Raw genomic sequence first — 27,277 nt, forward strand, 5'->3', positions numbered from 1 at the left:
GTGTAACAAACAATGCACTTTGATATATTTTTTCCCTCCTAGAGTAATTTTCTGGAAGAACCAAACGCAAAATTAATCCCTTTAGTGTGACTGAATTAAAATAACGGCTGCTTCATCAGCATGTGCCACAGTGAGAAACTCGAATAGAAAAGGATATAATCGGTGTTTGGCAGACTAGGTTTTACGCAGGAAATACTTGTGAAGGAAACAAGTTAAGTAAGCATGCTACTACTGCACGTTGTTAAGACATACTTAATCTCCTCAACTAATTACCCAAACCTCCTAATTCAAAATCATACAAACAAAAACATTTAGATAAGCTGGATGTTTTCTCAAATGGGTGTCCCCTATGGCTTAGAAAATAAACACGACAGGTCTCCCCTTGTCTGATGTGCTGCCATTTGCAAAAGAGCAGACTCAACTCTCAGAAAGACAGAAGACTAATTAAGCCAGGGAGATAGGCAGATCAAACATTTGGTGCGAGGATTTTGTTTCATAGGGAGAAGAAAAATCATGTTACATTCCACTTGCACAACCAATTGACAGGAGGTTGTCAAACCCCATCAGTGTCTCCAGCTACTACTCAGGAGTTGAATTTCCCACAGAACTTCTCCTCAAGCCACAGCCACTTCCGGCTGTACCATTTTAACTCAATGGACATTGCAATGGAGTGACTCCTGATTTACACTGGTATAAGTAAGAGCAGGATTTGGCTCTGAAACTCTGTTCTCAAGATATTGATGTACTTTACTATTTTAAAAACTTAAATCCTGATCCACACCCCAGTGCAGTGAATGGAAAGACCGTCATTTACTTCAATGGATTTTGGATCAAGCCCTTGTTGTTTGAGGATTATATCCAGAAAAACGATAGGCCCCAATCAGAGCTATCCAGACACGCAGCACTTGGGATAAGCCTCAAAGGGGTGGTAAAGGTGACTCTACTCCATTTCAATCCATCCCAATCCATGGAACTGCTGCAGGCAGTTCAGCTCTCAGCATAAGTTAGCGGAGCCTCTGTGGCCATTGCGGCACCCAAAGATCATGAGTCTGGCCATATGCTACCTGCCCCTAATGCGCCCCCTACAGCGGAGGGATCCCTAGACCAACTTAAAGACTTATTTGTTTCACCATTATGGTGCAAAGCACCTTATTAGGGCTGAGGATTTGGCTCAGAGATGGAATGACTTGATCCTGAATTTACTAGCCTGCAGAGCTTGGTGCAAGACACATCTTGTCTGACTCCAGAAGGCTTTCCCTGGGCCCAGTCCTTGTCCTTGCTCATGGTCTCTTTGGGAGAAATCTTGACCCTACTGAAGTCAAGGAACGTTTTGCCTTCATTGACTTCAGTGGGGCCAGAACTTCACCCATTGACTTTATCTAGGACTTATTGGCTGAATAAAGGCTTCGGTATGAGGCTTCTTTTGATGGTTTGGAACACTATAGAGAGAGAGAAGCTGTTTGTCCCATCAGTTGTGTATAGTTTAATGTCCCACTTGCTTTTAATTAAAATAAAATCTCTGAGACTTGAACCAGATTAAAATGGAATCACTCTTACATGGAGGGGGGGGGGAAACTGTCTTTGTCAGTAGGAAACTAGATTCTTCTCTTTGAAATAGGACTTAAAGGACAACGTTAAAACAAAAATAGTGGGCCAAATCCTTTGCCAGTCTAACGAAGCTAATGAAGTTACAGTAGGATTAAATTGTCCCAGTATAGTTCATAAAGATCTTATCTGTTGTGCACAACATTTTAGATTATTCAAAAGAGAAATTTAAAAAAATAGTTTACTTTTCACCTCAAGTGTTTTGCATTTCAGCCAGTAGTGACAATGAAACTGGGTTTGTCGTGTCACTTTCACTGTGTCAGTTTCTAGGCAATTCCCCTTTCTGGTTCTTATACTTTAGTCCCTAGTTGCAAATGTTCTAAATTTCCCACTTGATACATTTTGGATTTTAGATATTTTGTATCTTGTGTTTTTTAATAAAACCTAAATTTGAGTTAACGAATGAAAACCCCATTCTATGGCAGTATTTCCTTAAGGGCCATGACAACTTGTTCCTGGCTCTACATCCAAATTAGAGCTGGGAAAAATCCCACCTGGTAAAAAAAGAATGCTCTTCTTTCTTTAGAAATCTCTTCTTATTTGGGAGGTCAGGCAGAGCTGAATAAAAGTCAACAGACAGGCAGCCAAAGAAGGAAAATCAACGTGCGTGTGGGGTTCGCAGTCTTTCTGGCTGGTTTCAGTCTCCAGTAAAGCAATGGAACCTCCCAGTACAAACATCTCCCTACTGGCTGCTTGTGTAGCTACCTTTTCATCACCTAGGGGCCTGCTCCTGCTCCCTTTGAAGTCCGTTAGAGTTTTTCTGTTTACTTCAGTGCAAATGGGATTGGTCCCCTCATGATGGAACAGCAGTTCATTGGCAGTCCTGGCTTGCTTGCCAGAGTTTAAATCTTGTTCACAGTTCATTGTCACTCTAATTAAAGTGATTACAAACAGTCCCCATTTGAAAGACACCTTATTATGAAAACAAATGCTGGACAACTTCAGTGGGAGCCACACTGTTCCCTCAGCATTGCTTTAGTGAACAACAGAATAGCCACTGGCAGTTTATACCATTAATCTGTATATCCTGCCTCTAGCTGTGATTCTTCTATCCATCTATTGATTCAGGTTCCAAAGTGGTCCCATCACTGGCACAGCCCAAATATTGGACCATGTCATGCCACTAGCTTTATAAACAGAACTCCACATTGCTTAAAAGTGCATAGCCCATATCATTTGTTTAGCGGCCACTGCAAAGCACTGTGTACTCTGTTCATTCACTGCACTACGCCTTATTTTATTTATAGTTAGTTTGTTGACCAAGTTCTCCACCGACATGCCAAGATTGTATTTTGCCATCATGATGCCAGTTTATAAAATATGGATTTTTCCGGATTCTGTAGCCACCTGTCGATTCCCAGGCAATCACAGCAATGCCCTGTGACACACTGTCTAGAATGCTGGAGGCTTGTTGTATCAAGGCAGCCATAAAAGTGAAGGAAAACAAAGCCTGAGAAAATAAACAAGCTGCACCTCTGATTGGCAATCCCGTCTAGTTCATTCCCTTCCCAATGACGAACTGTTAGAACTCCTGAAATGTGTCCAAAGGAGAGGAAATGAAGTTGCTGAGATGGGAAAGGATATGAAATTTCCTGACCAGACTGAGGTACAGGTGCCCAGTATCTGTGATGTTATGAAACATTTACCAAGGGACTGATGCTGAATTTTTTGCATGCCTCTAAAAGTGTGCCTCCCCCCACCCCCACCCCTGAAAAGTGCTATTATGTATTTCTTAATTCCTCCAGCTATGAGAAGATGCTGGGGGCCAAACAGCTGTGATTCCTTCATAAAGTACTTTGGCATCTGATGCCCCCCTCCCCCTCTCTTGTAGCCTTGGCGTTGAAGGCTCTCCAAGGAAAAAAGCCACATATGAAAAAGGGATCACTTTGATAGAACAAAACTATAACCAGCTCTAAATCAATTGAGTTAGGAAATTCCCATTCATTCCTGCATTCATCCAGAACCATGTCTCCTGTGGGAAGCCATTATTATTTGGATGTTAAAATCCTCTTCCTGTACCAAAAAAACATTTTTGGATCAGCAAAAGTACAAAAACACTGTTTATTAAATCCATGGGAAAATAATTCTATCTCAAAGGAGCTGAAAGCTAGGCCACTGTCTGTCCACTGGCGGAGGTTCTTACTTGTGCACCTGGGGATCTTATAGAAAATGTCTGATGACATCATCACTAAGCAATATTGAATTAGGAATGTAAATCATCCATTTCACTAGCACATCATCTGAGAACATTTTAAAAAAAGGAAATGAAAAGTTACATTGTTGCCACCTGTGTTGATTGCTCTGCTGAATTAAAACAACCCCAATGCTATTGTTCCTGCATATTTTTAGAGAAGACAGTAAGCATGAGAGGCAATGAACATGCAGGAATCCCTGGTGGATTTAAAAATCAGTTCCGCTTCCCAAAGCCAGAGTTAGCCCCAGGGTAAACATCAGAAGGAATCTGTAATTCAACAAAAACAAATTTCTTTCGATTCAGAGCAGCACAGAAGATATTAGCTCTGTGGCATATTTGTGTGGGGGGGGGGCGGGGGAAGCAGGGGGTGTCACTTAATAGGAGTTTGTAAACATAAATTTGCTTATCGATCATGTTCTAGAAATGAATTACAGCGATGTTTTGAGGTGAACATTGTTACTAATAATGATCAAGCCTCAAGTGGGACAGACTACTAGTTAACTGGGCTATTATAATGGTTTCTTCATGAAGCTTAGACTGCTTTGCGTTAGACTAAAACAGCTGCTACTACTACCCTGATCTTTCAGAAACGATGAACATCCACAAATCCTACTAAGGCCAGTGCTCAGTAGCTTTAAAATTCAGGCCATATATACCATAATGCATGATCCAAAATAAAAAACAGGACTGAGAGTATATGTCTGTAGTATCTCCAGGTGACACTGAGAAATCCAGTGCTTGTTTTCTATAATATTCAGGATGATACCACAGGTTTCATTTTTCTAGGTATCCCATCGTGTTTGGGACAGCCATGTGTCCTAATCAATGGGCCAATGCTTCCCTTGGTTACAACGCCCAGTGAAGTCAATGGGATTTGTACGTGATGAACCAAGGCCCTACTAATAACGTGATTCCCCAGGCAAAAATTGGGGCAACCATTAGGCATTCAAAGCTCCGGATTAGAAACTGTCTATGTGTGTGTGCATGAGAGTGAGTGAGAATATTAACCACGAAACCCTGGCCTGGCAAGAGAAATATGGGGACCCACCCTCTCCCATTTCATTTTACTTAGATGTTACAGATGATTTTGGAGTAGGACCTGAGCTCAGGGCTCCAGTGCAATTCCCCCCCTTTTTCCTCCCCTCTCTTCATCTCTGATGACAGCAGGAATATCCCTACTCTTTTGGGAAAGTGTCTTGAGCCCGTCACAAGAGCTGGGCAAGAGGGCCCTCTTGTTGATGCCCCTTGTGAATAGATGGCACTTTGAACAGTGAATAACAACCTCCCCCACCTGTTACATTATGGCGTCAGCACCGATGCATTATGATTGGTCAGTTCATTGTACTGGATAGATTTGTGGGCTATTTGATAAGGAACACAAATAAAATGGGAGAGTTTCTATTCTCTCTTACTGGTCTGACATGGCTGAAGTACTCACTTAAATGAGGGTAGATGGCAAACTTAATGCTTACTGCATTGCTTCCAAAATCTCTCCACTATTTTCCCCCTCGTTTGGCACAGTTTCATTGACAACACCCAGTGGGCTAGATTACTTAACTACTCACATTGCCACATAGCTAATACATGACATACTGTACACTTATTCTTTTCCCTATTGCAAACCACAAAAGTGAACACTAGGATTCAAACAAAAACAAATTACTTCAGCAACTCCTGGAAAACTCAAGTGGTTAATCAGTTACTTTTTATTTAAATATATATGCTTAATGCTGAATTAAGTTGTAAAAACCAAGGGCTGATTTATGGCCTCACTCAGCCTTAATTAACATTGATTCCAGGGGAATAGTAAATGTGAATAGCTTTCACAATTGAGGTTGAACAATGAACTCGCTGGGTGTTGTCCAATTTGTAGCATGATTTACATGGAAGCAAGCCCTTCTTTTCCTAGGGTTATCCCTTTTTTCATCTGGTGTTTAGGATGGGTTATATATAATCCATAGATAGGAACATTTGCTGTCAAATATTTTCCCTGATTTAGAGCGAGCCACTACAATGGTCACTATAAATAAGGAAGAAAAAAAAACCCAATTTGAGGCTTTGCAGGGATTCCTTGTTCTTGCAATGTGTCATCACTTGTCCATTCCATGGCATTTTTACGAAGTGGCCATAATGAAAGTCAGATTAAATGTACAGGATATATACATTTAATCAACAGCCATTGGAGTCAGTAGTGCTGGAAGAGTTATAAAAGCTCTAGTGAATGCAAATTTATTGCAAAAGAATCTGGGTCTTGGTGGTATGAATGTCTGCTGAATGGTACTACCTGACACAGAACACCTAAAACTTTCAAAAGTGAGTTATTTAAGTGTAACGTTTTGCTTGTAAAGCCGCCAGCTGCTGGATTTCAAGACTTGAAACTGTTCCAAAACATTGGACGAGGTACTTTATATGTGCACTAGAGTAAATACTCTGATTTTACTGCCAATTTAAATGTGCTCAGTTTACAGTAATGAGCTTGTATAGGCATTACCTTGTTTATAGAAAGTGGAACAGGAAGAAACTAACATTAACCATTAACAGTAGCAATTTCTTTTGCCTTCTACCTCAACATAATGCCAAATAGATCTTTCCCGTGCCCTATCTAAGAATCTTTGCTGGTGCTGCTTTTTAAACACTATGGGGATAAATGGGGTATTGAATAAAAATATTACATCAGACAGGTCAAGTTAGTTTTGTGACTTCTGTGTTGCTGTATCCAGTCCCTGCTTTGAAATGCATTTTAACAATATATACAATACGTGTCCTACATACCGGTGAACTTGATGATTGTTGTTGGTCCCAGCAGAACATATTGTGGCATTTGTTAAGCTCTTTACAAAGCCAGAGCAATTCCATCCGGGAAGAAAACCAAACTGCTGTTCCTGCCCCCTGTTCTCCTTCCCTCCCATCTCAACTTCTTTTATTCAGTCCAAATGTTTTATTATTTCAAGACAGAAAAATTAAGTAAGACGCTTCATGTCTCTGTGCACTCTGCAACCTTGGACAAACATCCTTGCCACCTCCCTGGCCATCTGCTTCTGGAGAGCCTCCTTCCCCCCCCCCCCCCCCCCCCCCGGTATGAGCCTAATGTAAAGTCGATTAAAGTCAGTGGAAAGGCTGCCAGCAAAATCCTTGTTCTACACAGGTCATAGCCAGCTCTTTGTTTGTAATATCAAATCTGGTTTAAAATATACTCTAAGAAGTGACAATAACATGCCGGATGAGTCCAGCACGTGGTGTTACTACAGATGATGAGTTTTATTATTTCTATTGGGTTAGCACCATAGTGTCCCAGTTGGAAGCAAAGCCCCATTTTTTAGGTGTTGTACAAACCAGTAGGACAACACAGTCCTTCGTCTAATGAGCTTACAGTCAATACCCCTGCCAGACCAAGGATGCAACATCCAAAGAAAACGATATCTGGCAAATGCCATGTTAGGCCCAAGCTTATTTATACTGTGAAGGTGAAGCTGGTGGAGGGGGTGAATTTTTTAGAACTAGGGGAGCAGAAGGAAGAAAGGAAAGGCGAGGGGACACCGCAGTGGGATAGAGAGGAGCAGGGCAAAGAGAGTGAGGCTGAAGGCAAAGGGAATGTGAAGGAAAGCAGTGTGAGGAGGTTGCAGCTAGCAACCAATTAGCAGTGAGGAAAGGATGTCCAGAGTCCAGGGGTTCTGAAAGTGCCTTGCCCCTCTGCCCTGCTGCTGACACTGCCTACAGAGCTCCTATTGGGGGTGCGGTCTCCTTTGCTCATAGGGTTGGCCTTGTCTGGGAAAAGGAAAAGGAGGCAGGGTGGATCTTGGTTTAGGGGAGGTGTCCCCAGATGAGTTGAATGGTGGGTGCGGGAAAGGGACCAGTTGGGGCTCAGTCCCTCTCTGCTATGGGCCACTGTGAATACAGAACACACATCCATCATCTCTACAATATTTTCACATCAAGTCATTCAGAATTAGTTACCTTCCAGTGGCCCAGTCCATAAAAACCCAGAAAGCTGAGATCCACCAAATCCATGTACATGCAGATCCATCTTGTGCTTGTAATTGCCCATTGGTGTGCAAATTAACTTGTGTGTGTGTTTGTCTCTCTCTCTCTCCAGGTCCAAGTCTCACCCTTGACTTTAAAAAAAAAATCAGATCCACAACACTGTCCTTCACATTTCTCTCTCAGTTTATAGGCCTTTATTTATTTCTGTATGACAATGCCTCCTCTGTAGGTTCCTCAGTGAGTTTTCTAAAATAGCAATAATTTATAATTCTCCAGTTTATTTTTCGAAGAGTATCCTTTTGTCTTTCCTTTCTCATTAAGAATTTCCTTGTATCTGGTTTCTCCTTATCTCTTTACTATCTTTCTCACTCCCTCACTTCCCAGGAGACAGACTGCAGCCTTATATGATCTTTCTCACTAGTCAATGATTCAATGTTACAAAGACCTCTAAGGCTGGTGCTTTTTTCAAGGTCCAAGTAAGTTATAACATTGGCTAGTTAACCCTTGTTACCCCGGAGAGGCAGGCAAGTGTTACTAGCCCTGCATTACAGACAGGAAAATTAAGACAGAAGGCAAAGTGACTTGCCCAAGGCGACAGTGGAAGACATTGTGAAAGCCATTATTGGAATGGAGGAGTTCCTGGCTCCAAGCCATGTGTACAGACTTTTAGATCCTGGTCTCTCTAGTAGAAGCCAGCTCAGCAACAGTTCTAATCTTATATGTTCTTTGCACAGTGAAAAATAGAATTATGGATCAATTTGTAGTCAGATGAGTTTTACCAAAATTTAAACCCCCATGGAATTATCAAACACACACAGTCAACTGAGGAGTATTGTGCCAGCCAGAGTGATTACAATGGATGGTGTCACACTAGGTATATGGAAGTGCCCAGATCTGGCTCAATCCTGCAAATTCACAAATCTCTGGGGTGTCTTTGCAGGCAGTGTCAGGCAGGGTAAGGTGTGAAAAACTTTGCACATTGTTGAAGAGTTTGAGAGCATAGTGTGCTGCGGTGTTTTCCTGGTATCGTGGCCAAAAAGCATGCAACACCGCTTTGGAATATAATGAGCTGTTGAAGGAAGATCAGATCTCTGCAAGATTATGACATTTTGCACAAAGTCAAACCACTTTATCCTCAGAATTTGATGATGACAGTGCATATGGAATGCCTCTAGACGCTCTGTGTCTGCTTGTAAGTGGGTCCAGGTTTCTGACCCATACAGCAATACAGGTAGTACACAAATTTGATAGAGTCTGAACTTTGTCTTAAGGCAAAGATGTTTTTCCATCCATAAGTTAGACATGGACTTCATGCAAAAGACAGTGAGACCTAATTGTTGAAGAAAGTCCAGTTTGGTGTGACTGTTTGACTCTGCTGGCAGTCTAGGTAGATAAACTAGTCAACACTCAACCCCACCTGCACCAAGGGTTCTGCTGGCCCAGATCTGAGGTTCTGAACCTTAGCCTTCTGTCATGAGATGCCTCCACAGTGCAGGTAGTGTCTTGGAGACTGGGGATTGAAATTCTCTGGCTTCTTCACAAGTATCGCACCACCGCTGGCATAGTCTTGGTCAGTGAACACTTCTTGACCAATCTTGATTCCAACATGTGGAGCGGCAAGTGCTAATATCCACTTGATAGTTTGACAGACTAGTGCCAGGGTGAGAATGCATCTCTGCCATGCAGCTGAGGTTGGGTAGAAGCTGTGAAAGCTGGGAACAAATGCACACTCTTACACTGGGACTGATGTGACGATCATGCACCAGATTTAGCAAAACATCTGGAACACCAATTCTTTTCAGTGTAAGCCAAAATCCTGATCTGCCAACTGAATCAAAAACCACGTTGATATTGATAAATGCCACATGAAGCAGAAATGCAGCTCAGCCAGAAGGTAAAGTCATCATCCATTGTGGACCACCCAACGGTGAAATCTGATTGCGTGGATGACAATGTCTGTTAAGGAGCAGCTGCATCCTGCCAAGCCGAATGCAAGTGAAGACCTTTCCAGGGACTTATAATAATGAGATTGGCCTGAAGTTGCTACATTTGGTGTGAGATGCTTTGCCCTAGTACAGGGACACTAAGATGCCATCTTTCCCTTCTGCTGATGCTCACACTTAAGAACAGCTGATGCAGGCCAACGCTCACTGGTTCCAAAGCATCTTTGAGTAGCTAGGGTGAATGCCATCAGGTCCAGCAGCATGTCCATTCTGTAACTTTTGGATGACCTTTCATACTTCCGTGGGTGATGAAGGATCAGTGTGCATCTCTGGCTCTGCAGCTTTGTGGTGTCACATAGCTCTGGACAGTCATTAGCATGTGTGTGGTTCAGCACATTTTTGTAATGTGTTTTCCATCTGTCCAGGACCTCGTCCATTGATGAGCAGGGAGAGCTGTCTGGTTTTGTGATGGGGATGTTAGAAGGCTGTTTATGGCTGCCAGCCAGGTGCATGATGGCTCTGTGCTAAGGTGGCACTGTATCACCAGCTAGCAGCAAAAATCCAGTCAACTCCGCCATATGACACCCTGCTAGTTCTTGGAGATTTCAGTGCCGTGACTGGCTGTGATCAAACTCAGTATGATACTGTGACAGCTTTGGTTAAGGTTCACCAAATCATGACACCACCACCCAACTTTTGACATGTGCTGCAAAGGGCTTGTCTCGTATGGGTTCCTGGTTTACTTTAGGCACCTTAACAACCATCGCAGTAACTAGATTTCAAACAATGGATGTGCCATGACGGAAACTGACCACATCCTCATCAGAAATTGCTCCATAGTGAGACCTTATGAGGCCTTTGGCGGTGCAGAAGCACGAGCAAACTCAGACCAAGACTAGCTTCCCTCAGGTCTCACCGCATTTCCCAACTCCTCAAAAGCCAGATGTCCACCAACAGTCAATGTCCAGAGTCTCCAATGTCCGAGGATCCTGTTGAAGCCCTGAAATACACACAGGCAGTTGATGATCACATATGTAAACTTCAGATTCTCTAGGACGAATGGGTGATCGCCTAAAGTGGTATACATAATGCTATGTCACATGCCATGGCTGGAACAATTAGTTTCAGATGGTCATGCAACAAACCTGAACTTTCTGAAGAGGACTTTGATATATTAGTGAAAAAGGCAGAAGCATATAAGCAGGGAAATGTTTGAGAACTTAAATGGCAGAAAGGCATTTTCAAGGCCATGGCAAGATGTGACCATGAGATCTAAATCAACTCCCTGGCCGATGAAGCAGAGGAACTGAAAGTCGCAAAGTATAACAATCTGCCTCCTGCCTACAGGAAAATCCTACCCATGATAAATAAGGCCATGGGTTTGTCTCACCAGATTTTTCTCTAAATTTTCTTTTATCTGTTTGTGTGGCTCCATCATCCAGGCACATCATTTGTCAGGGAAGTCAGGGCCCTTGGCCATCTCTCTTAACCATGTTCTGTGGGTGGATGTCCAGAGCACAGCTTCAGAGGCACATTTGTCAGTATGACAGCGATCCCTTCACGTGATTCCCAGGTATAGAAGTCAGAGCGCAGACTCCTGCAATGGCAGTAACAGCAATCAAAAGGGGTGACAAAGTCATGACTTTTGTCTAGACAAGTCTATGATGTTTAGGTTACTTAAATAGGAAGTACCATTTTTGTCCGAGCAGGCTCAGCAGTGAGGGTTAACTGATCTGTGAGGAAGCGAGAAGGGTATGAAATGTGTGTCATGAAGTCATCTCCTGTCATGTAGCTATGAACTCAAAAGTGGGCCAGTTGTTGCCAAATGCATGTATTTTTCCAGTGAAAATGGGCTAGGTTTCATGAAGAATTTCATGGAGGGATGTGGATTTTCTTAGTGAAAATGGGCTGTTTTCAAGTGAAGAAGGGTTCACACTGAAAACTCATGGAAACTTATGGCTTCCACCCAACGTCAGTGCCCAAGTCACCATTGAATTTTTGTATTTTGGGTGGTGAGAACAGCACTAACAGAGACAGCCACATTCCAGTCTACCAGTAGCAAACTATCATGACCCATGTATTTTGAACTCTGCAGATTTCTACATAAAAACAAATGTTCAGATATTCTCTGAGTAACATAGATCTTTCCTGTTGTTATGAATGAAGGGTCCAATCATGGTTAGTGTGTACGGGGTGCATACAAGCCTGAGTAAACTGTGAAATGTGCTCACACCATACCTGGGATGGTCAGACAGAAATCCTATCTTCAGCAGTGCAACATACTCCCATCTGCCTGGCCTTCCTGCTCCGTGGGCCAGCACACATGGGAGAGCATGGCTCAATGTTCTCCTCATCCCCTTTTGGGGTGGACTGGACCCAGAGCCAGAGAAAGGAAGCAATTCTGATTAGCTCTTTATATGGGATGAGAAGCTCCATGTGCCACTGCGTAATGGCCACCACATTGTGGTCTCCCAGCATACCAGAAAAATCAGGTGTCATTAAAAAATCTTAATATAAACCATAAACAATAGAGTAGTGATGTCTACAATTTAGAGACAGCTCTGTACAGCATATGCCTCATCTGCCATGGTGTTAAAGGCCTCCTGGCAAAGTGGACGGATGTTCAACACTTTGCAGGATTGGTCCCTTCACTGTGTGCAGTGAAGGACTGATGCTGAGCCTCCTCACTCCCATTGACTCAAAGGGTCACTCAGCTTCTTGCAAGATCAAAGGGCCCAGAAGGGGCTTTCTGTGCTGTAACCGAAGAAAGGGGCCTACCCTATAAACACAATTTAAACTGCCTTGCAGAAAACGGGCTATGAACTTTAATCCTGTCACTCCAGTCTAAGGTGGAACTCCTGCCCCCACTGAAGTCAATGGCAAAACTTCCATTGACTTCACTGAGGCCAGGACTTCCCCCTAGAGTGAATTATTTGTAAGGGGGCATTTCATATTTGCTAATAAAAATTTGTATTGTTTTCTCCAAAGTCATGCAGTAGAAATTTGGACCCCCTACTATGTAGTTACCAATACAAAGCCCCGCAGTAATGAACCTTTGCCAAAATAGCAACTGCTAGGCAGAATTAAAATCTGCATTTGATTTGTCCATGACAATTAAGATGATATCGTTACTAACAGGACTTAACAGTAATTTCCATTGTTCTGTGCAGATATTTAATTCTGTGCTGTGACTTTTCCATTTGGTCATAATCAACTGACTATCTCTTGGAGAATTGTGATGTTTGAGATTACTTAATATTGTCTGTGTTATTTCAGTAACGAAACATTTACTTGCTGAGATGGGGATTTGAGTGACTAATCCGCCATCTTGCCTTAGTCCTGGTAGTTTCAAGGTTTTGCTCCCATAAGTCAGTGATATGTGATTGTTTTTGTACAGTGGGTGTCGCAAATTTCAATTTCAACCATGCCACTTAAGCCCAGATCCTCCCAGGTATTTAAGCTCCTAACTTCCAATTAAATCAGCGGAAGGTAGAAGCCTACGTACCTTTTGAGGATCTAGGCCTTAGGCCCCTGACTTCAGTGACAGTAGGATCAGGCCCTTCATCTTAACTTTTGAACATTGGAAAGCAGAAATGAGTTCAGCACTTTGGTGCCAGAGTCTGCAGACCTTTATTGATGGCTTTAATGTGACTTCAGTGAGGTTCTTATATGAGTAAAATGCTACTTGCTAAATGACTGGTACTACAGAATGATTCAAAGCTTTAAAGTGCCTTTTCTTCTTCTTCTTCTTCTTCTTCTTCTTCTTCCCCTTTTTAGATTTTCATAAATAATGAGTGGCAAAATTCTGAGAGTGGGAGCATATTCCCAGTATATAATCCATCGACAGGAGAGCAAATCTGTGAGATCCAGGAAGCTGACAAGGTAAAGTATCCCTGTGAAATGGTTACAAATGTACACTAGACCAAAACCCACACCTCTGACTAGTCCACTCCAGAATCTTCACTGATGATAGACCAATCTTTTATTAACCCCTGCCCCTCATAGTATGATTATGGTATATTGTCCGTTCAGAAATTTCAGATACCAACTAATACTCTGTTAGCGTTTACCCCAAAGCTTTATTGTTCCTTCCTCCTCAACAGGTTGATACGGACAAAGCAGTGAGGGCAGCTCGCCTTGCTTTCTCTCTAGGCTCAGTGTGGAGGAGAATGGATGCATCGGAAAGAGGCCGTCTCTTGGATAAACTAGCGGACTTGGTTGAAAGAGACAGGGCAATTCTTGCTGTAAGTGGTGCAGGGGGAAATCAGAAGTTGTTTCATGTATGAGCTTTACATTCTGAGAGCAAATAAGTTCATAGATGTGTAAATGTGCATGATGTTGGTGTCAGATTGGCTAGTATGTCTGAATAGGTTTTCCATTGACTCGAATGGGCTTTGGATCAGGCTGTGTGTGTGTATTTGTAACTTGGTTTTATGTTCTAATATAAAAAAATGGATAACTGCATAAAGCCAATTGTGCGGTACTACTTAATAAAATGATAGATGAAATGCTGTGCAGTACTGAACCAATAATGCACAGTTTAGAAATTATGCTATTTAGCACATACATTAAGCTTATAAACTGAAGCATTGTTAATGTTGTTTTCTGCATGTCAAGTGCTTTGGAACTAAGCTGGTGAACATCTTAATTCCAGCTTTGTCAACACTTAAATCATGTTACCACCAGCGTATGCTGTAAAATCGCCATGGGGAGAAGGAAGTGGACAACAAACCAAGCTCATTATGCCTGTCATTTGATTTGTATGTCTAGAGCCAAATTCTTTGCTGAATTGCATCACAGGCAATGCCACTGACTTCAGTTTGGGATGTAAGTCAGTGCAGAATTAGGCCGCTACTCTTCTGTATACAAATTACATTTATGGTCTGTATCTAGTCATGTGTTATACCTGCTATCTTATCTCCACTGTGCTCATTCATAACAATTTCTATTAGATAATGCTAACTGTTGAAAGTTAGTTAAGCTACTCAACATCTAAGGACATTTTATTGGATTCTTTTCACTAAACAATCTTAGGGACTCTTAAGAGGATGCCTAATAAGATACTGTTGTCAATAGGAAAATTGAATTAAAAATGAGGCCCTTCGCTTGTTAAATTATGAGCTTCCCTAGAGGAGAGCTTGTGTATTTGATGGTAATAAATAAGCTGGCTGTACACTATAGATATCTCAGGCCTCAATGGGGGTTTTGGCAGCCATTTATAGAAAATTTTATATTCCCATCAATTATATAAAGAGGAATACATCCATTCTTCTATGAATTCAGATAGTTAATGTAGGGTTACAAAGAGTCCCTTCTCAGCTGTTATCATGAACATAGCAGAACCTAGTTTGACAGGCATTTTTATCTTGGCTCCTGATTAAAGAAATGCTGTGTTTATGTATTTGAACTAAACACAGTGACTATTAGGTGTATACACACACACACACTTAAAATCATAGGGATTTTAGGGACTTTTAAAATTACTAGGATTTTTCAAGAAAAATTCTGTATGTGTCAGATCAGTTGAAATATTCAACAAAAGTTTCACTATGCAACTCTTGAGAAGTCTTTGTTCCTAGTATTATAGCACCCCTCCCCCCCCCAAAAATACAGTAGCAGTAAAATGGGCTCTTAATCACTACTGTGAAGTTCCTGATGTTGGGGGAAGCCTGGTTTGATCCTCATTTCTATTCATCTGTCACTAATATCATTACATGAGCAGTTGGAGTATTGCAGTCTGCAGAGCCTGATGTGCTACTTTGTTCATATTCTCTTCACTTTCTCTTGTCCTCCAGACCATGGAATCGCTGAATAGTGGCAAACCCTTTCTGCAGGCTTTCTATGTAGATCTTCAGGGAGTCATCAAAACTCTGAGGTATTATGCAGGTTGGGCAGACAAGATTCATGGAATGACCATTCCTGTGGGTAAGTAGAATTCACAGAAGCAGCAGATTCTACCTACAATATGATGATTCTTTGGAATTTTGTTTATATATCTACACAAACACACTTGGGCCAAATGGAGCACCCAGGAGACCTATTAGATTATGGAATAACTTCTTGTAGAAGGTGGAGGAAGCCCTACAATTGGATTGCTTAAAATCATATTGGAAAAATCACTAGATAGTATGCTGTTGGGTACAATATTAAACTGGCACTGGGATGGACTAGATAACTAGATAATTTACTGTGATTAAAGTCAATGGAAAGCTTCACATGCACGTTCACGGGAATGTTTGGACCCTTATGTATGTGTACCATGAAGTAAACTACAGATAGCTTTTTATAGCTATATTTAAATATAAATATAATTGTCAAGATGAATATTATGCACCCTGATGCATTTGAAAATATAGGCATGATTTGGGCAAATTCTGTGCATAATCCTTCATGTAGCTCTCCTACTGAAGCTACTCCTTACTTTTCACCCCTATTGCCCCTGCTTTTCCCACCTTGTAGCCTTAGTTGTGCTCATTTGTGTGGTTTAAAATGGGGATTAGTAATGCCCAGCATGCACCAGGATGTGACTGTCCAACTCATTTAACATGTCTTTCAAACTGGATCCAAATTCACAGATACTTTGAGAGAGTTTGTAATTTCATTAGCGAGAAACTTCCATAAATACAAGAGACTTTTTTTTTATGGTATCTGCTTCCTCCTGATGTACAGTGGGATCAGTAGTTAATAATATGTGTGGGAGAAAAGCTGGGGCATAAGTGGTGGGGAGAAGTTATTCTGCTCTTCTATTTTAGTAAAGAAGTAAGAAAATGAAGCTGAGTTTTCTTAGCTTTCATATTTAGCTGACAACCTACTCCCCTTCCATTTTCTATTGAAAGCATACTAATCTATGGTCTGCGATGAGATTGCCTACAGTGGCATATGGTCCATCCATGACTGCGATTAGCAAATATCTCCAGCAAATAGCTGCAGATGGGACATTAGATGGGGAGGGCTCTGAGTTACTAAAGAGAATATTTTCCCAGGTATCTGGCTGGTGGGTCTCACCCACATGTTCAGAGTCTAACTGATCACCATATTTGGAGTCGGGAAGGAATTTTCTCCAAAATCAGATTAGCAGGGATCCTGGGGGTTTTCACCTTCTTCTGCAGCATGGGGCATGAGTCACTTGCTGGTTTGAACTAGAGTAAATGGTGGAATCTTTTAAATCACAATTTGAGGACATCAGTAACTCAGCCAGAGGCTATAGATCTGTGACAGGAGTAGGTGGGTTAGGTTCTGAGGCTTGCAATATGTAGGAGGCCAGACTAGATGATCCATGACAGTCCCTTGTGGCCTTAAAGTCTATGAGTCAGTGTATTTTCACTAAAGACATGGCACTGTAACATTGCGTAAAAGCTCTTCTGTAAGGACTAAAGAAAATATTAGCACCAAATTCTTTGTGTCCTGCTTTCGCTTTAAATTGACACAAGCAATAGTGCAGAGCACACCATAAATTCATATATTCAGCAAATTTCCTGCTCCCTAATCCATTCTTCCCTTGTCAGTGAATGCCTCCTTCTCACTTATGAGCCCAGCAGGAATACAGAAGTTAAGTCGGTGAGTAAGAGGCATTGCTAACTCGGGAGAACAAATACTCTGTTTATTCCAGTCCTTAAAAATGCAAACAACCGACACACTGCAGGGAAGCAGCTGCAAAACTGAGTTTGTTAGTGAAGTGGTCTGAGTTCCTGGGGCTGCATTTTCAGCAAGCCTCCCTAAGTGCAAACCACAATGGCCTGCAGTTACTGGTATCCATATCCTTGTGCAAACGTGGGATTTTCCAGACACAAATGGGTGAAATCTCAATTTCTGAGGGTGCAATTTGGCCCTTTTTAACTAGCAAGGATTTTCTCCCTGAGTCTGATTCACCACTGTGTTACTCTGGTAAACTCACGGCAGTCAGTAGAGTTACACCAGTGTAAAGTTAGTTATACCAACTTAAAGCTGGTCTTACCCAGGGATGACTGTTTTTTCATAGTTACAGTTAACTTGTTAAAGGAAATCAGCCATGAAAATAAAACCACAAAAACACCACTATTAAATTTCTTCCTCCACCCCGCCTGTTAAATGTGATCATGAATTAGATACCCTACAGTCCTCTGATGTTTATTTTTGACAAGGTTTTTCTTCTCTAAAACAACTACAGTCCAAGGAGAGACAGGGAGGAAGGCACTGGATACAGGGGTGGCTAAGAAGGAAGAGCGTTTGTTAGAGTTACATTTGTTCTGGTCTCAGTGTTAGGGCTCCACCCTGCCCTTTGCTCCCTATTGCAAAATCCTGCTGACGTCAAGGACAGCAGAATCAGGCCCTGACTAGAAATGGTTAGATTAATAAAGCTATCACAGTCCAAAGTGTAGCTACAGCATATGCTATATCACAAGTTATAGGACCAATTCTGCTCTGGTTACATCCGGACTATCACACAATGTGTTTCCAATGTTTCCTAAATCTCTCATCTCTATCTCCTACGTGCCCCTGTACAAGCCATATGGTTAAATATTAGACCTGCCACATTACCAGATATGTGAAAACTAAATACCTAGGACATGCTCTGACTCCTGTGAGAGATCTGGTCGAATACCCCTATGGAAGGTGTTCCAATACCAAAGCAGAGATCCCTGAATATAAACAGGATTTTTTAATTGGGAAATAATAATAATAAAAAAAAATCCTTGGGCCAGATCCTCAGCTGCTGTGAATTGGTGGCTCTATTCACGTCAGTGAGCTAGGCCAATTTACACCAGCTGAAGATATATTTTTTTAAAAATAACATATGCTCTTTTCTTTAACCCTGTTTTAATACAACTTGAAAAAGAGACAAATTAGTTTGTTTTTCCGCATTTACCTTAACGATTTGATAGAAAAAAATAGGAGAGGTGTCAGATTAGCAGCCTGGCTGAAGTCCCCTACCTACCAAATGGCTACAGTATGTACTGCAACAGTGCAAGCTTCACACATTGTCCTGCCATATGCCTCCACCCTGACCTGGAGGTACCAACTCTAAGGGGCCTGCATTCCCTTCTTACTCCATGTACTATCCTTATTCATGCTGGTGAACACGCACTCCTGCAAGATGTCCCATTTGAAACCAAGGGGATGACTCGTGTAGGTGATGGCTAGCATGAGTAAATGGGCGCACAGTTGGGCTCTCAGTCACCAGACCCATATGATCTCCAGTTTCTTTGCATACTGTCTACAAAGTTGATTGATAATGAATGAGGTGGTGAACTTTGTGATACAGACCTAGAGGACCTCAGCTGAGACCTAGAGGGTAACCTACTTCAGCTCTCAAAAGTCATCAACCAGTGACAGCTTCCATTTACTACTAATCTGGACTGGATTGGAATCAGTGGCCTTAGATGTGGAATGGCATATCATGTTGCCATTCCCTCAAGCCACTCATGGTAACTTTCTAAAGTATTTTTCAACACAATAATTTTTTAGAAGTCATGAAATTGGTTAACAGGGATGATCCTTTTAGATTTCACAGCTGTCCCTGGAGTCTGCTAGGATCTGCTTTCTCACCAAACCTAAATCTGTGTGTTTTCTGCTGAGTAATGGGCTAATAATGCACACAAAGATGTCTAATAACAGCCGCAGTACAACATACCAGAGCCTTGTCTACCAGGGCTAATTCACCAGGGCTAATTTAGCTGATTTAAGGAGATCCCAGTGGGAAGCTTGTCCTTCAGGAGGGATGGCCAGAGCTAGTGGACAGCCGGTCTGCCCTCCCATGGGGATTCAGAGTAAGCTGTCTCAAGTGACAACAGCTCACACTCCTGAAGCAGTTGCAGACAGGTTCAGGTGTTGCAGAGATTAAAGTCAAGACCTTTGTGGCCTGGCATAGATGGATCTTCTTTCAGTCACCTCGGTGTGGGTGTCAGATATACAGACCTCACTCTGGTAGTCTCCTGCCTGCTGACAGCTACTAGGAGAGCGCTGAGGAGAGTGAGTGAGAATTAGCACATTTTCAGACCAGCTTAAAGTAGAAGTGTTTTCATTACTGCTAGTTTTATAAGTTTATATTAAAACTGTAAAAGTTTCATTGTTGCCTGTGTAGTTTCTGAGCACATGGGATTCAGGCTTTTTAACTATCATTGTTTAGCTAAAATGATTCACTTCATCAAACTTAGTTATTCTGCCATTGCAAAAACTTGTTTTATGGTGTGCACCAGGCAGCCTACAGATACACCTTTGGCATTTCCAACTTCACCTTCATCCTCTGGGTAATTTGACATCTGCAGTGATGGCTGAAGGAAATGTTATTCAACATCCCCAAAAATTTCACCAGAATTGTGAGGTCTGTGGATGACCAACATTTAAAGTAGGTGTCGAAAAAGGGCAGTTATTCTGGAGTCTGGCAGAAGCTGTGCAAGCATTGGAGGTAACACTATGAAGAAAACTCTGAGTGAGGAAAGAACATGCCTTTTATGTCCAATCAAATTAACCATGATTTGGCTGACTTCGCAACCCATGTTTGGGTTCACTGCAGCTTTACCTCAGGGGGCATGAAGTAGTGCAGTAATGATGATACAGGGATGGCCTGTTACTGTGACGTTGTCCAAGGTTTTCTGCCTAGGAGCCATTTATCTTGGTGTTACTGAGCATAGGCTGGTATTTTCACCTCACACTTCTATGATTCTTTTAAAAATATGCTCTAAATAAAGCATTTTGATCATTTGAAATATAACCCGGTCTCTATAGTTCCTCCTATTCTTTTCCTTCTGCCTAGGCAGAGCAGACCAAATTGATTCATCAACCATCTTTCTTCTTCCTTCCCCTGTGTTACACTCTGTTTCTCTCTCTTATTCTATTAATCTTTCTTTCTCTCTCTCGCTGACCCTTTTCCTCTTTTGTCTCCCTCTGCTGCACATAGCCTGCTGATAACAGTTTTATAGCTAATATTCAGTTTCTGGTCTCTTGAAAACTTTGAAGCCAAATCCCAGCTGATTAATGTACAGTAGTGCTTTATGGGTACGTTTCCCCTACACAAAATGAAATAGACTTACAGAAACAAGTAAACCTAAAAAAGTTTGTTTTTAATTAAAGCCAAGCTGAAGCCCATATTTAAAACCAGGAAACTTTCTGGATTAACCCATTTATTGTTACCAGATGTACGGGACCAAAGTTTGCTGCAGGTTCCCAAAAGCACTCCGAGCTCTAATTTTCGCCCTTTCCCCTGAGATTGAGCCTAGGTACACTTCTCACCAGTCTTACCCATATTTAGCTGAGGTGATTCTAGTGCATAAACAGATGCCTACATTTGTAAATACTGTGTGTTCCTATAGACACAGGCCCACTCAGAGACCAGCAGCTCAGAGGCAATGTGAAAGGTTGGCACATAGGAAAGATCAGACCCCCAAATCAGGGAGCTTTCAGGTTTCTGTTTACTTCTTGAAATGAGTCAGCTCACCCCCTTCACTGTAGTGATTTAGCTCAGGAGTCTGCCCCCCACTAAATGAAACCTCCAGGCTGGGCATAGGTCTCATTCTAAAGCCTGGTACCTACCACATTTGTTTTTTGCCATCTTGGTTTTCAAGGCTCTAAAAATAATTGTCAGTGATTCAGAGAGACAAGGTAGGTGAGGTAATATCTTTTATTGGACCAACTTCAGTTGCGGGAGAGAGAGTCAAGCTCTCAAGCCACACAGAGCTCTTCCTCAGTGATTCAGAGGATTACTTTTTTCTTCTCTTCTTCGAGCCTGGAAGCAGAGGAGGCAAGTAAATGGCTTCCTTTGAGGTCACTGCCAAAACCTCTGTGGGTATGTCTACGCTGCGATTAAAAACCCTCGGGTGCCAGTGCCAGCTGACTCGAGCTCCAGCTAAGGGGCTGATTATTTGCAGTGTAGACATTCAGGTTTGGGCTGGAGCCAGGCTATCGGACCCTGCAAGGTGGGAGGGTCCCAGAACTCGTGCTGCAGTGAACAGCCCCTTAGCCCAAGCCCCACAAGCCTGAGTCCGCTGGCACAGGCCAGCCAGAGGTGTCTAACTGCAGTGTCGACATACCCTTTGTGCACAGATTGTCCTCTTTCCCAAGGAACCAAGCCTGTCACCTTTGCATGTGGTGCAAACAATTGGGTTGCTCCAAGATTTCCCACGCTGGCTCACGAAAGATATTTCAGTAACTATTTCTTTTACTGCCATCAAAGGCTGATCCTTAAAGCTCTCCCCCCTCCCCTTTTTTTTGTTCTGCCAAGTCAAACTGCTCTTGAGAGTAACCATTCTCATCTGTTTCAGATGGAGATTATTTTACGTTTACAAGACATGAACCCATCGGAGTGTGTGGACAGATCATCCCTGTGAGTATCTCTGCTAGTGCCTTGTATTTATTTTCATTTGAACCAGTTCTCTTTAAAAGACACATAAAACATGGACCTCAGCTATGTGTGTTTTCCATTACGAAAAAAAGCTGAGCTCATATTGTTGACATATCTTTAACAGTCTCCCTGCAAATGCTTATTTGAACACGCTAATAGGGTTTTAGCTCTGGTATTAGGAGTTAAGTTCTCAAGTCATAGAATTCTCATGATTAAAACAAGCAAAGCAAAACACAGTGTTAATATGCTGTCATTGGTTATGGATGTTCACACAACTTATGGAAAATTGATGCTTTGCTGTGGCAGTCATTTTTTATTTAGTTAGTTTTTTCTGCAATTTAACAGACGCCTCCAAGTTCCTGGGACAATGTTATGTATTTTAATTCTGTCCTTTCCTGGTATTTCTTTTTACAAAGCTTTTAGAAAAGAAGAAACTCCAGAAGACACGTCATTACAGTTAACTTTGTGCAGATTATTAAAAACATGAAGGGTTTATTGTATTTGTTGCAAGAGAGAAGGACACTTATTATTTCATTAAATTTAATACTCTTTCTTTCCTTCTCCTCCCCCCCCATCCCCCTGTATGCATCCTCGGCAAACTCCTGTGATACATTGCATGGGAACTCCATTGAACAAGCATTCTTTTCAAAAGTACTGGTTAATGGTTTCTGGGAGAAATTTCAATGGGAGGCTCATGTACAGCTATTAAAATATGGTGCGGAAGCTTTTCCTTTACAAAGCATTGGGGAACTAATCAAGAATTTTTTGTTGATGTTGGTTTTTGTTTTATTCATGTCTACCGCAAGCCCCTGAGCGGCCAGGGTGTGTTTGTAATACGCAGCAATTTCAATAAAAAGGAGCAACCCAAAAAAGATGATTTTTAACAGCGTCACGGCCTTTTTTCTTTTACTATTTATTACTCTATTTCTTTGTAACGGTGACTCTTGTGGCTGGCACTCTATATGAACCCCACGGGAAGGAGCTCACAGTCTAAGCCCCATCCTGCAACACCTACACATGTTCGGAACTTCTAGTCACATGAGCAGCTCTGTGGAATGAGTGACTTCAATGGCAATAGACTTGTGTAAAGTTAAGCATGTGCGTAGGTGATTGCAGGATCAGAACTTTAATGCCCATTCCTAAGGCACTGGGCATTTCCTGGGAGCTGCTCAGTGCCCTCAATGGACATGTTCTGCTGAAGTGACTGGGCGCTGCGGATACTGAACACTCTGCTGGAGGTGCCCAAGATCCTGAAGAATATAGGATTTATTTACTTGACTTAGATTTGTACAAAAGTATAAAGGGGAACCTTATCCAAGGCTTTAGCCACCCCTGCAATGTACTACAAAAATAAAACTAAACAGCCAGCACTGCACAAAACTCCCCTCCCTGCTCCACATCTAACCCCCATCAAAACCTACCCTCCACTGTAGCCTTGAATCCTGCAGCATACCCTGAAGGTTAACAAACCCGGGCCATTTGGGGCCAGGGGTGCGAAGCTTCTCTCAGACCTGAGATTCCCCTCATGGAGAACGCTCTATTGCTGAGCTCCTCTCTTTTAAATGGAGGGGGATCCAGCTCAGGTGCCTCTGCTGATCACAGCTGTGGCATCCTGACATAAGGAGAGAGGAGATCCAGTAGGTAGATATGTCCTAGGCCAGGATCCAGCTGTAAATTAGGCATTAACAGCACAGTCCAAACACATAATCCGTTACATATGTTTTGTGCAGAGACGTAGGTTGAAGCTGTATTTATTTTGATTTTTAGTGTCTTATGTAGCAAAACCTTCCTGGAGAAGAATGAGGAAAGACCTTGCAAGGTTCCTAACTAGGAATGCCTATTTTCACCCTGCCACATTTTGCACTATACAACTCTTCAGAGCTTTACTGCAACAGGCGGCAGAAGTGCAGGCTGTCAGCATACTGTTGGCCCAATGTCTCCACTCCCAGGCTTATATACTGGTGATGGAATTAAAACATCACTCTGTCTCCAAAGTTTATAAACAACTGAGGGGGGAAAAAATTGGGTGTTTGGTGAAGGAAAGACATTTGTGTATTTTTTCAAGCTTGCCAGGGTCCAGCGAGAGGTCTATGAGAGTGGCAGCTGATGTGCATCAGGCAGTAACACCTTCTAGCTAGTGGCTGATTCTTCATGACTGATATTTCTGTTTTCTTCCAAGTGAGATTATTGTAGTTACATCTATGAGTTCAATGCTGCAACCGCAGATGTGAATAACGTTACTCACATGAAATCAATGGGACTGCTCATGTGAGTAAAATAACGTACATGCATAAGTGTTTGCACGATCAGGCCCAAATGCAGAAGGCCCGATACATTTGATGATTGCTACCAGATGGAATCCTAGCCATTTTGTGCAGCAAATAAATATAATGGGCCAAATTTTCTGCTGCAGTAAATTGGCATCCTTCAGTTGAAGTCAATGGAGTAGCTTACACCAGCAGATAATTTGTCTGGATCAATTTATTGTCTCTCTTTTTATTGTGTGTTTCATACCAATTGTTCAAAAAGAACTTGTAATGAAAATGACACAGATAGTTGACTGTCTTTTTGTCTCTGATATTTCCATGGCAATGATCTGTAAACATGTTAAAACTTCCTTGGTAAATAAATAGATAATACAGAGTGCTGCTACTGTAGAGATATTGGGAGGGATGTGTGTGTGTGTGTGTGTGTGTGTGGGAGTTATTTCTTATAATCCCATCAGTTAATTATGTATGGGTTTGCCTAGAAATGCTCTGGAGTTCTTAAAAAGCATTCAAGGATTAGAAATCTATCTATATAATCTGGCACTGATGCAAAATAGTTCTTTCTGAACACCACAGAGCCAGCAGCTATTTGTCCTGAATGGGGGGAGGGGAGGAAGAGGTGCCAATTGCAGAATAGTCAATGAAATTAAAAGCTCGGATTAAAAAAATTGACGTCTAACCCAAAATTCTTTTTGAGAAGATGGGGGGGCGGAGGTTATAATTCTTTGAGTAGAGGAGAAAGAAGAATTGAAAGGTCATTGTTGCCTCTTTCTTAATGGTGGTAATTAAAAAAAAACCTTGCTTTGTGCTGGGAAAGATTTATGTGGAGGATAAGCCTGAGAAATCAGTGAGGTAGCAGCTTGACATCTTGAAAACAAAGCACCACTGCAATATTTTTCCATCTATCAACTTTTATTTTTTCCTACAGTGGAACTTCCCCCTGCTGATGTTTGCATGGAAGATTGCCCCAGCTCTGTGCTGTGGCAATACAGTAGTTATTAAACCAGCAGAGCAAACACCACTCAGCGCGCTTTATATGGGAGCCCTCGTCAAGGAGGTAAGAATAATTGACAGGAATAATGTCTCCTGCTCTCCTGGCAGCTAAGGAACTACCACAGCTCGTCTAGTTTAGTTTGCTTGGTCAATTTTCACAAACCATGTTTCCTCTAATTCTGTTTTGCTAGGCTGGCTTTCCGCCGGGAGTAGTCAATATTTTGCCAGGATTTGGTCCAACTGCAGGCGCAGCAATAGCTTCTCATGTTGGCATAGATAAAATTGCTTTTACTGGATCTACTGAGGTAAGTGTATTCTAAAATATGTTACTGTAAGATATCAATCCAGAAAATATTTAGGGAACAATAGCCAAGCTCTTGACTGAAGTTCCTCCGGGTCATCCAGCAGAAAGGATATACTCACACCAGAACGGTCTGTCCTTCCCAGCTAAATCTACATATTATCACACTACCAAAGCAGAGGTGTCACTTTCCCCTTAACACCTGCTGTACCAAATACCATGGCACAAGAAGCACATGTGGAAAAATATTGGTAGGATTTCCTATGGGCTTGTGAGGACATGAATTAGGACACATGGGTAGATAGATTGTGTAGTATAAGCCATACGGTACACAAGTCCCTCTTTGGTGTCCATAATCTGTGTGACCTAGAAGCTATTGAAGAGGTTAACGCTGAAGAGAATGGTTTTAATCTACATAAAGGGGGCTGAACCAACCAGAACAGTGACTTTGCCTAACTCTCAAATATGTACAAAGACCGCTGTTATCATTCAGGAGTTGGGGATAATAGAGGTGCTACAGGCTGATGCCACCATAGAAGGGTCCTTATCTCTCAGTCTGAGGAGAGGAAAAAAGGAAACCAGAAGGAGAGGAATCTCAATGGGAGTTTCAGGACTGGTAATATTTAGAGAGTACTAATAACAGGCCCTGATCCATTGAGACTTTGACAAACTATTGTATGGATGGATCCTACAATTCCAGGGGTCTGTTCCCTCCTTGATATGTGTACATGACTCCCACTAGGCTCAACGGACATTTTGTGTGCATCAAGAGTAGACTACACTCCATAGTGAGATAGATTTACTCTTGGTGTGAGATTATAACCTGATCCTGCCGTCCTTATGTGCATGCATGGTAACTCTCACTGAAATCACTGGGAAACTTGTTCGTGCAGTGACTGCGGGATCAAGCTAATCTATTACTTTCAGTACTTTTTGGTACCATAAAATCTATAATGAATCGTAGGTACCACAGTGTATGGGCCTAAATCGTCAGTATAATGTGGATGCAATTGTGTGCCTAGTTTACACACAAAATTACCTTGAAGAAAATTTACCATGTGTAATTATGTGTGGATTTTTATGAAAATTTAGGTTATAATATGTAAAAAGTAACAAAGTCAATTGCAACAAACAGATTTCAGATTACTTTGAAAAATTGCAACAATTTCATTACAACTCCTGTTCTGTTAGCGATTTACATTAGCATCATAGAATATTGGAAATCTTAATATAAGCTCTGTCTCCCCCTCCCACCCCCCCAATAAATTAAGTTGAAACAATTGTTTTCACAAAGGTATGTGGTCTGTGTTTAAGATAAATATTCTATTATACAGGATGTTGCGCTGTTTGGAGGAGAAATAATACAGATGGGTTAGGTTTCAAAGTTGTCTTTTGTAGCCAAAATAAATTTTTATTGTAGTTCAAGACAGCTTTAGTTTTAATAGGCGCTTAAAACTCAAAAGCTGTGGGTTTTATACTAACTCAGTGCCTACCTTTAAAAGCCTTACTAATAGGAAGTGAAAAGCATTACTGAGATGAAAAAGCAATTCTCTAAGAACCTAAAGCAAGAACAGATGGAACATTTTAATGCAGAGTTAGCGTAAACTGTTCCATATTGTTTCTGATTTCCTGTAACACTGAATTCTTATAACAGCAAGTCAACACTGTAACATTTTA

General features: G+C 41.7%; 1 protein-coding gene across 1 annotated transcript in view; it reads left to right on the forward strand.

The window, feature by feature from the left end:
• Positions 1 to 27,277, forward strand: part of ALDH1A2 (aldehyde dehydrogenase 1 family member A2) — a 65,565-nt gene that overhangs the window by 16,906 nt on the left and 21,382 nt on the right. Inside the window, exons 2-7 of the mRNA XM_074966256.1 lie at positions 13,501 to 13,605; positions 13,827 to 13,967; positions 15,519 to 15,648; positions 21,960 to 22,021; positions 25,235 to 25,363; positions 25,491 to 25,604. Coding sequence (XP_074822357.1) covers positions 13,501 to 13,605; positions 13,827 to 13,967; positions 15,519 to 15,648; positions 21,960 to 22,021; positions 25,235 to 25,363; positions 25,491 to 25,604 — 681 coding nt within the window. The remainder of the gene's footprint in view (positions 1 to 13,500; positions 13,606 to 13,826; positions 13,968 to 15,518; positions 15,649 to 21,959; positions 22,022 to 25,234; positions 25,364 to 25,490; positions 25,605 to 27,277) is intronic.

The sequence above is a fragment of the Natator depressus genome, chromosome 10, assembly GCF_965152275.1.
Source record: "Natator depressus isolate rNatDep1 chromosome 10, rNatDep2.hap1, whole genome shotgun sequence".
Lineage (NCBI taxonomy): Eukaryota > Metazoa > Chordata > Testudines > Cheloniidae > Natator > Natator depressus.